The following is a 10306-nucleotide window of genomic DNA, read 5'->3' as shown; positions in this document are numbered from 1 at the left end:
ACCTAACCTTTCAGAATATTTTTATGCAGCTCAACTTAGAAATCTGGTCTGTTGGTGTAGACCTGACTACGAGTCTAAATGGAAAGGGAAGTACAGGGCTTTCAAACTCAGATATTGGTGCTTTGAGACATGCTATGAACTCAATAGTAGCATTTACACGTATATATGGAGCACTGTTGTAAGAAAATACAAACTTCAGAGAGATATTTGCAGTCTGGTTTGGGTTTGATTTAAAGTTCAAGCCAGGGACATACGAGCCAACATACAGCGATGTGTACAGTATCAGAAGTATAGCCTCGAAAACAAAGACTTTTATAGATATTTGCAGTTGAGAGATTATTTCATTAAAGAGAAAAGGTCAAATGAAACTATAAATAAGGTGATTGGGTCTCGGCCCATCTCTACTTTTTACCAAGCTTTGGGTGAGAGTAGGAAGGAATCAACACTTTATATAAAAGCAGAACTAAAAATCCAAATACAGGAAGAAGAGTGGTATCACATGTGTGAGACACATGGAGAGAGTTCTGCTGGAAAAACCTAACTCACTATTTTATAACACCAAAAATAAAATCTAGACAACAAGACTGCTGGAGACTATGTGGGAGCGCTGAGGCGGACCACGCACACATCTTCTGAGGATATACTGGCAACATGTTAACTCTGTTGTAAAAAGTGTTATGGGATATGAAATCCCAAATACTTGCTCAGTCATGTATCTTGGGAACATTGAGAAGGTTGTAATGAAAGAAGATCTGGAGCAAGAAAGCCGTCACAAGGAACTGGCTCAGTGTGAACACCCCAAACCAGGAGCAGTGGCTGGAGGAAATCCATGTTATGGAAACATTGACTTCCTGTTGAGACTTAAAGAGAACATATTTGTTCCTGTTGAGACTTAAAGAGAACATATTTGAAAGGAACATTTACATGAGACGTGACTCCAAGTGAACAAACACTAAATGGAACAATGGACTGAACAGCAGCATCTCCAGACAGGATGTTAGTGTTCTTGTTTGTTGTCTATATGTGAAAACTCAATAAACATTTAAGTGTTAAAAAAAAAACAAGCATGAAATTGTGCAGAGAATCAGAGCGATGCTTCTCTCTGTGAAGACGGTCAAACACAGAACCATAAAGATGGCAGAAAACGACCACACAGCAAATTAAAGACATGAGCTCAGCTGCAGCGTACTGTGATGAGTCCAAAGACACAAACAGCTGTTCTGCTGATATGTGGTGGGGGGGGGTCCACATGGGGGTCATCGTGTGGTGGGGGGGGTCCACATGGGGGTCATCGTGTGGTGGGGGTCCACTTGGGGGTCATCGTGTGGTGGGGGGGGTCCACATGGGAGTCATCGTGTGGTGGGGGGGGTCCACATGGGGGTCATCGTGTGGTGGGGGTCCACATGGGGGTCATCGTGTGGTGGGGGTCCACTTGGGGGTCATCGTGTGGTGGGGGGGGTCCACATGGGAGTCATCGTGTGGTGGGGGGGGTCCACATGGGAGTCATCGTGTGGTGGGGGTCCACATGGGGGTCATCGTGTGGTGGGGGTCCACATGGGAGTCATCGTGTGGTGGGGGGGGTCCACATGGGAGTCATCGTGTGGTGGGGGTCCACATGGGAGTCATCGTGTGGTGGGGGGGGTCCACATGGGGGTCATCGTGTGGTGGGGGGGGTCCACATGGGGGTCATCGTGTGGTGGGGGTCCACATGGGGGTCATCGTGTGGTGGGGGGGGTCCACATGGGAGTCATCGTGTGGTGGGGGGGGTCCACATGGGGGTCATCGTGTGGTGGGGGGGGTCCACATGGGGGTCATCGTGCGGTGGGGGTCCACATGGGAGTCATCGTGTGGTGGGGGTCCACATGGGGGTCATCGTGTGGTGGGGGTCCACATGGGGGTCATCGTGTGGTGGGGGGGGTCCACATGGGGGTCATCGTGTGGTGGGGGTCCACATGGGAGTCATCGTGTGGTGGGGGGGGTCCACATGGGGGTCATCGTGTGGTGGGGGTCCACATGGGAGTCATCGTGTGGTGGGGGGGGGTCCACATGGGGGTCATCGTGTGGTGGGGGTCCACATGGGAGTCATCGTGTGGTGGGGGGGGTCCACATGGGGGTCATCGTGTGGTGGGGGTCCACATGGGGGTCATCGTGTGGTGGGGGGGGTCCACATGGGGGTCATCGTGTGGTGGGGGTCCACATGGGAGTCATCGTGTGGTGGGGGGGGGTCCACATGGGGGTCATCGTGTGGTGGGGGTCCACATGGGGGTCATCGTGTGGTGGGGGGGGTCCACATGGGAGTCATCGTGTGGTGGGGGGGGTCCACATGGGGGTCATCGTGTGGTGGGGGGGGTCCACATGGGAGTCATCGTGTGGTGGGGGTCCACATGGGGGTCATCGTGTGGTGGGGGGGGTCCACATGGGGGTCTTCGTGTGGTGGGGGTCCACATGGGAGTCATCGTGTGGTGGGGGGGGTCCACATGGGAGTCATCGTGTGGTGGGGGGGGTACACATGGGAGTCATCGTGTGGTGGGGGGGGTCCACATGGGGGTCATCGTGTGGGGGGGGTCCACATGGGAGTCATCGTGTGGTGGGGGGGGGTCCACATGGGAGTCATCGTGTGGGGGGGGTCCACATGGGAGTCATCGTGTGGTGGGGGGGGTCCACATGGGAGTCATCGTGTGGTGGGGGGGGTCCACTTGGGGGTCATCGTGTGGTGGGGGGGCTCCCCTCATCCACCTGCATAATAAACAGTATTTAACAACCCTAACCCCCCCTAACCCCCCCCCCTAACACTGTTTCTGTGTGTTTTGGTAACGTTTGAATTTAAAGACTTGCATCTACAGAGACGGCAGCTAGAGGGTATTAGTTTCCTCTTGTTATCCGTGGAAGATCTGTTCTTCATGAAGCCAGCTTGGTTTCCATGGCAGCTTGGTTTCCATGGCAGCTTGGTTTCCATGGCAGCTTGGTTTCCATGGCAGCTTGGTTTCATGTATGATGATGGGCAGAACTAGTTGAAGACGTAAAGCCAACACTGGTCAATATTTTAGAGTTATTGGTCTAAAATTAGCCGGGTCCGTTATGTCTCTATCTTTTTTCGGAATCAGAGAAATTAGAGCTTCATTAAATGTTGGTGGGTTAGGGGGGGGGGTATAACAGTCTGGGTTGGGGGGGTATAACAGTCTGGGTTGGGGGGGGGGGTATAACAGTCTGGGTTGGGGGGGGGGGTATAACAGTCTGGGTTGGGGGGGGTATAACAGTCTGGGTTGGGGGGGGGTATAACAGTCTGGGTTAGGGGGGGGGGTATAACAGTCTGGGTTAGGGGGGGGGGTATAACAGTCTGGGTTGGGGGGGGGGGGTATAACAGTCTGGGTTGGGGGGGGGTATAACAGTCTGGGTTGGGGGGGGTATAACAGTCTGGGTTGGGGGGTGGGGTATAACAGTCTGGGTTGGGTTGGGGGTATAACAGTCTGGGTTGGGGGGGGTATAACAGTCTGGGTTGGGGGGGCGTATAACAGTCTGGGTTGGGGGGGGGTATAACAGTCTGGGTTGGGGGGGGGGTATAACAGTCTGGGTTGGGGGGGGTATAACAGTCTGGGTTGGGGGGGGGGGGCGTATAACAGTCTGGGTTGGGGGGGGGGTATAACAGTCTGGGTTGGGGGGGGGGGGGCGTATAACAGTCTGGGTTGGGGGGGGGGGTATAACAGTCTGGGTTGGGGGGGGCGTATAACAGTCTGGGTTGGGGGGGGGTATAACAGTCTGGGTTGGGGGGGGGTATAACAGTCTGGGTTGGGGGGGGGGGGGCGTATAACAGTCTGGGTTGGGGGGGGGGGTATAACAGTCTGGGTTGGGGGGGCGTATAACAGTCTGGGTTGGGGGGGCGTATAACAGTCTGGGTTGGGGGGGGGGTATAACAGTCTGGGTTGGGGGGGGGGGGTATAACAGTCTGGGTTGGGGGGGCGTATAACAGTCTGGGTTGGGGGGGGGGGTATAACAGTCTGGGTTGGGGGGGGTATAACAGTCTGGGTTGGGGGGGCGTATAACAGTCTGGGTTGGGGGGGGGGGTATAACAGTCTGGGTTGGGGGGGGGGGTATAACAGTCTGGGTTGGGGGGGCGTATAACAGTCTGGGTTGGGGGGGGGGTATAACAGTCTGGGTTGGGGGGGGGGGGTATAACAGTCTGGGTTGGGGGGGGGGTATAACAGTCTGGGTTGGGGGGGGGTATAACAGTCTGGGTTGGGGGGGTATAACAGTCTGGGTTGGGGGGGGGAGTATAACAGTCTGGGTTGGGGGGGGGGGGTATAACAGTCTGGGTTGGGGGGGGGTATAACAGTCTGGGTTGGGGGGGCGTATAACAGTCTGGGTTGGGGGGGGGTATAACAGTCTGGGTTGGGGGGGCGTATAACAGTCTGGGTTGGGGGGGCGTATAACAGTCTGGGTTGGGGGGGGTATAACAGTCTGGGTTGGGGGGGCGTATAACAGTCTGGGTTGGGGGGGCGTATAACAGTCTGGGTTGGGGGGGGGGGTTAGTGTTATTAAAGGTCCAAAGAGGAAGAGGAGAGAGAGAGAGGAAGGAGAGGAGGAGAGGAAGAGAAGAGGAGAGGAGAGGAGAGGAGAGAGAGGAGGAGAGGAGAGAGAGGAGGAGAGGGGAGGACGAGAGGAGAGGAGAGGAGAGGGAGGAAGGAGAGGAGGAGAGGAGAGGAGAGCAGGAGAGGAGAGGAGGAGAAGAGGAGAGGAGAGGAAGGAGAGGAGAGAGAGGAGGAGAGGAGAGAGAGGAGGAGAGGAGAGAGAGGAGGAGAGGGGAGGACGAGAGGAGAGAGGAGAGGAGAGAGGAAGGAGAGGGGAGGAGGAGAGGAGAGAGGAGAGGAGAGAGAGGAAGGAGAGGAGAGAGAGAGAGGAAGGAGAGGAGAGAGAGGAAGGAGAGGAGGAGAGGAGAGAGAGGAAGGAGAGGAGGAGAGGAGAGAGAGGAAGAGGAGAGAGAGGAAGGAGAGGAGAGAGGAAGGAGAGAGGGGAGAGAGGAAGAGGAGAGGAGAGGGAGGAAGGAGAGGAGGAGAGGAGAGAGAGGAGAGGAGAGCACGAGAGGAGAGGAGGAGAGGAGGAGAGGAGAAGAGGAGAGGAGAGGAAGGAGAGGAGAGAGAGGAGGAGAGGAGAGAGGAAGGAAGGAGAGGGGAGGAGGAGAACCCATTCCACTTCCACCATAACTGAGAGACAGAAGAGGTGTTGTATAAACAATTAAGATAAAATATGTAAAATAACAGATTATCAAACTCACAACAACCGCTGGGTCGTATCCACATGACAACTGTAATAGCAATTTCAACTCCTTTTGTAAAAATACCCAACCTCCCACCTTCTCACCTTCTCACCTTCTCACCTTCTCACCTTCTCACCTTCTCACCTTCTCACCTTCTCACCTTCTCACCAAGATATCCTTTGCATCTCTACTACCTGAGACACTCAAACCTTGTGTATTTTATATTATGTTGTCTAGACCTCTTGATTTCACACCTCGGGGGGGGGTCGGTGCCGATACCTGCGAGAGACAAAAAGTGTTGAATCACACCTTAGGTAGGAGGCTGACCCCACAGCAGACAGGACGTTAAACACTCCCCAGAGGTGGGCCTTCCTCTCAGGTATAAATGTTCATGTTTTACAATGTTCGGGGTCTCTCTTCATTCAGAAACTGCTCGCATGTTTTGTTGATATTTTCTTTGCAAAGAAAATGAAACCTTGTCGGCCGGCAGAAATCTCTATTTCATTCTTCACCAAGAACACAACATTTCAACGACACACACAACTGTAGGTATAGTCGTGGTTTGTAAGGGTTGAAGAACTCTCTCCTTGTTTGTGAAGGAGACCTTCTCTTACGTTATCAGCTGGGGAGAGAAGTCTCAGTGGGGGGGGCATCTCTGTCTCTGTGGTGGCCTCAGTGGGGGGGGGCATCTCTGTCTCTGTGGTGGTCTCAGTGGGGGGGGGGCATCTCTGTCTCTGTGGTGGTCTCAGTGGGGGGGGCATCTCTGTCTCTGTGGTGGCCTCAGTGGGGGGGGGCATCTCTGTCTCTGTGGTGGTCTCAGTGGGACGGGGGGGGGCATCTCTGTCTCTGTGGTGGCCTCAGTGGGACGGGGGGGGGCATCTCTGTCTCTGTGGTGGGGGGGGGCATCTCTGTCTCTGTGGTGGTCTCAGTGGGGGGGGGGCATCTCTGTCTCTGTGGTGGCCTCAGTGGGGGGGGGGGCATCTCTGTCTCTGTGGTGGTCTCAGCTGTAAGGGTCACAGTATGATTGGGTTAGGGTTGGGGGGGGGGTAAGGGTCACAGTATGACTGGGTTAGGGTCCTTACTGCAGTCACCATTCAGACGGCACTGGTTGACCTCACACATGATTTCCTGTGTTGGACCCCCCCCCCCCCCAAGTATGTTTATTACATGTATTAGTGTTGCTGGAACACACCATGAGCAATATCCAACTATCTAACCCTAACCCACACACTGAGACACTGAGAGCCAAACACCTGTCGGGTATGCTTTCGCTTACAGCTTTGAAACTTTTTCTGTTTAAAATAATTTTGCAGTGGGGACAAGCAGGGGCAGCTGAATGCTGGACAGGGGCAGCTGAATGGTGGGCAGGGGCAGCTGAATGGTGGGCAGGGGCAGCTGAATGCTGGACAGGGGCAGCTGAATGGTGGGCAGGGGCAGCTGAATGCTGGACAGGGGCAGCTGAATGGTGGACAGGGGCAGCTGTATGGTGGACAGGGGCAGCTGAATGGTGGGCAGGGGCAGCTGAATGCTGGACAGGGGCAGCTGAGTGCTGGACAGGGGCAGCTGTATGGTGGACAGGGGCAGCTGTATGGTGGACAGGGGCAGCTGTATGGTGGACAGGGGCAGCTGAATGCTGGACAGGGGCAGCTGAATGGTGGACAGGGGCAGCTGAATGGTGGACAGGGGCAGCTGAATGCTGGACAGGGGCAGCTGAGTGCTGGACAGGGGCAGCTGAGTGCTGGACAGGGGCAGCTGTGTGGTGGACAGGGGCAGCTGAGTGCTGGACAGGGGCAGCTGAGTGCTGGACAGGGGCAGCTGTATGGTGAGTGTGGGCTTCAGCATGCTTCTGATCCTTGTGTGTGTCTAAATGTCTCAAACATTGTGCTCTGTTTATGACCCTAACCCTTGTTAACAGTCTGGGGTGGGGGGGGGGGGGGTATAACAGTCTGGGTTGGGGGGGGTATAACAGTCTGGGTTGGGGGGGGGGGGTATAACAGTCTGGGTTGGGGGGGGTATAACAGTCTGGGTTGGGGGGGGGGGTATAACAGTCTGGGTTGGGGGGGGTATAACAGTCTGGGTTGGGGGGGGTATAACAGTCTGGGTTGGGGGGGGGGGTATAACAGTCTGGGTTGGGGGGGGTATAACAGTCTGGGTTGGGGGGGGGGGGTATAACAGTCTGGGTTGGGGGGGGGGGGTATAACAGTCTGGGTTGGGGGGGGTATAACAGTCTGGGTTGGGGGGGGGGGTATAACAGTCTGGGTTGGGGGGGGTATAACAGTCTGGGTTGGGGGGGTATAACAGTCTGGGTTGGGGGGGGGGGGTATAACAGTCTGGGTTGGGGGGGGTATAACAGTCTGGGTTGGGGGGGGGGGGTATAACAGTCTGGGTTGGGGGGGCGTATAACAGTCTGGGTTGGGGGGGGGGGGTATAACAGTCTGGGTTGGGGGGGCGTATAACAGTCTGGGTTGGGGGGGGTATAACAGTCTGGGTTGGGGGGGGGGGTATAACAGTCTGGGTTGGGGGGGGTATAACAGTCTGGGTTGGGGGGGGGGGTATAACAGTCTGGGTTGGGGGGTGGGGTATAACAGTCTGGGTTGGGGGGGGTATAACAGTCTGGGTTGGGGGGGGGGGTATAACAGTCTGGGTTGGGGGGTGGGGTATAACAGTCTGGGTTGGGGGGTATAACAGTCTGGGTTGGGGGGGGGGGTATAACAGTCTGGGTTGGGGGGTGGGGTATAACAGTCTGGGTTGGGGGGGGGGTATAACAGTCTGGGTTGGGGGGTGGGGTATAACAGTCTGGGTTGGGGGGTGGGGTATAACAGTCCTAACCCTTGTTGCTGCACAATAGCAGCTGGACTGGGACAAATAATCAGCCGTGGATTGTTGGCCCAGACTGGCCCAACTGGCTTTTTGCACAGTTTCACAGTTTCACTTCCTCCCGAGGAAATAAAGGAGCAGTATTTAGTTCAGGAAGTAGTGGAACTGTGTATTTCATATAGGCTACCACTATCATGATTGTTCTTCTTTTTGTTTTATTCAATAAACACCAGCAGCACTTACTCTTTATCTTTCCTGTAGATTACTAAATATTTTCATGATATTTATTTATTACACATCCTCTGATATTAGATCTAATGCTCATATGATCTTTGAGCCTATTATCACAGATTAACTGATTTGTTAAACTTGTGTTTCTTTGTTAATAGGCTTGCTACTTACCATGTAATAATTAGCCTATCACAACAACATAACAAATAAATAAAAGTAGCTAAATAGTGAGTAAATGAGACGACTGAGAAAGTCAACGCTAACCTACTACAGCATGTGGAAACTTCCGGTTTTCAAAATAAACGAGGACTGTCAAATCGTGATAAAAACACACGGCCTGGAAGCTATTGAGCTAAAATATGCATATGTATTTAAAATTAGTGTAGGAGCATAGTACAACGCTTGTTTTATGAGACACAGCTTTTTCATGAAATTCTGGCGGTCCTCGTTTATTTGATAACCGGAAGTTTCCACGTGCTATAGGTTAGCTGGTTAGCTTACTTTCTCAGTCGTATCTCCGTCTATTGGCAGTCCGTAATCTTTGTTGGAGCGGCTGCTTAGCTGCTTGACTTCATACAGTCTCACATCATAGCAAACCGGAGCCTACACCAGATTACGGACCGATAAGAAGAACTCAGAATACAGTGGATCATCAAGGTGTAGAACCAAAGCCCTTTATTAGAACGTCTCTGGTAGAACGCAAATACAAAGCAACCTACCCAAAAATAAAATAGTTACTTTCCTTCCTTGTAAGTCACAAATATTACAAACATTGTAAAATAGCACGTCAAAACAAAAGAAGAAACCTTGCTTACCTCCATTTTGCAAACTGTGATTACTCTTCCAAAGCCGGGTTTCTTCTGACTCTTCTTCGGCGGTCCAATGTGGGGGGGGGGGGGTAGTGGGCGTGGCGCAATGTGGGAGTGGGTCAACGTCTCAACGTTGAGGCACGCCCCGGTCCGCGAGCGGCGGCCAGGGGCTTCTCCCTAGGTCCGGGTCCATTAGCAACATGCTAGCAGCTCACCCACAGGTCCGGGCCCATTAGCAACATGCTAGCAGCTCACCCACAGGTCCGGGCCCATTAGCAACTGCTAGCAGCTTACCCCCAGGTCCGGGCCCATTAGCAACATGCTAGCAGCTCACCCCAGGTCCGGGCCATTAGCAACATGCTAGCAGCTCACCCCCAGGTCCGGGCCCATTAGCAACATGCTAGCAGCTCACCCCCAGGTCCGGGCCCATTAGCAACATGCTAGCAGCTCACCCACAGGTCGGGCCCATTAGCAACATGCTAGCAGCTCACCCCCAGGTCCGGGCCCATTAGCAACATGCTAGCAGCTCACCCACAGGTCCGGGCCCATTAGCAACATGCTAGCAGCTTACCCCCAGGTCCGGGCCCATTAGCAACATGCTAGCAGCTCACCCCCAGGTCCGGGCCCATTAGCAACATGCTAGCAGCTCACCCCCAGGTCCGGGCCCATTAGCAACATGCTAGCAGCTCACCCCAGGTCCGGGCCCATTAGCAACATGCTAGCAGCTCACCCCCAGGTCCGGGCCCATTAGCAACATGCTAGCAGCTCACCCACAGGTCCGGGCCCATTAGCAACATGCTAGCAGCTCACCCCCAGGTCCGGGCCCATTAGCAATCATGCTAGCAGCTCACCCACAGGTCCGGGCCCATTAGCAACATGCTAGCAGCTTACCCCCAGTCCGGGCCCATGCTGGAGGTGAGCTTTCACTCTGCGTCTTGTATATAAGAGTAATCTTAATTAGGAACTTCGTCCATTAACGTATTAATTCAAGATGTGTATACTAACCGTGAACCATGACCTCCGTTTGGGCGCGGATGACCCTGACCCTCCCGCCAGCTTCGGTCAGACCTCCTCAGCTGACTATTGTGCAAGTCTTAAATTTGAATTGAAGGCCACCAGCCTTTTATCAGATTATACCACTGTCCTTTGTTTTGTTTTCTGCATATTCTTCATTTATCATCATATAGCATTGTAAGAG

At 53.9% G+C, this 10306-nt stretch overlaps 1 protein-coding gene across 1 annotated transcript; it reads left to right on the top strand.

Annotated features, from left to right (window-relative positions):
* Nucleotides 1-1281: 1281 nt before the first annotated feature.
* LOC128355440 (loricrin-like) lies at nt 1282-5449 on the top strand. The gene is made up of 2 exons (XM_053315678.1): nt 1282-2587; nt 5424-5449. Exons 1-2 carry the CDS (start codon nt 1282-1284, stop codon nt 5447-5449), a joined length of 1332 nt encoding a protein of 443 aa, XP_053171653.1.
* The last annotated feature ends 4857 nt before the right edge of the window (nt 5450-10306 follow it).

This window comes from Scomber japonicus, chromosome 3, assembly GCF_027409825.1.
Source record: "Scomber japonicus isolate fScoJap1 chromosome 3, fScoJap1.pri, whole genome shotgun sequence".
Lineage (NCBI taxonomy): Eukaryota > Metazoa > Chordata > Actinopteri > Scombriformes > Scombridae > Scomber > Scomber japonicus.
This window is presented reverse-complemented; position numbering and strand designations above follow the sequence as displayed.

Excerpts from the sequence above, each read along its gene's own strand:
- LOC128355440 (XM_053315678.1), top strand. The coding sequence starts at position 1,282 with ATGGGGGTCATCGTGTGGTGGGGGTCCACTTGGGGGTCATCGTGTGGT. Across the intron at positions 2,588-5,423 it reads CACATGGGAGTCATCGTGTG|ATATCCTTTGCATCTCTACT; the intron begins GTGGGGGGGGGT and ends CTTCTCACCAAG.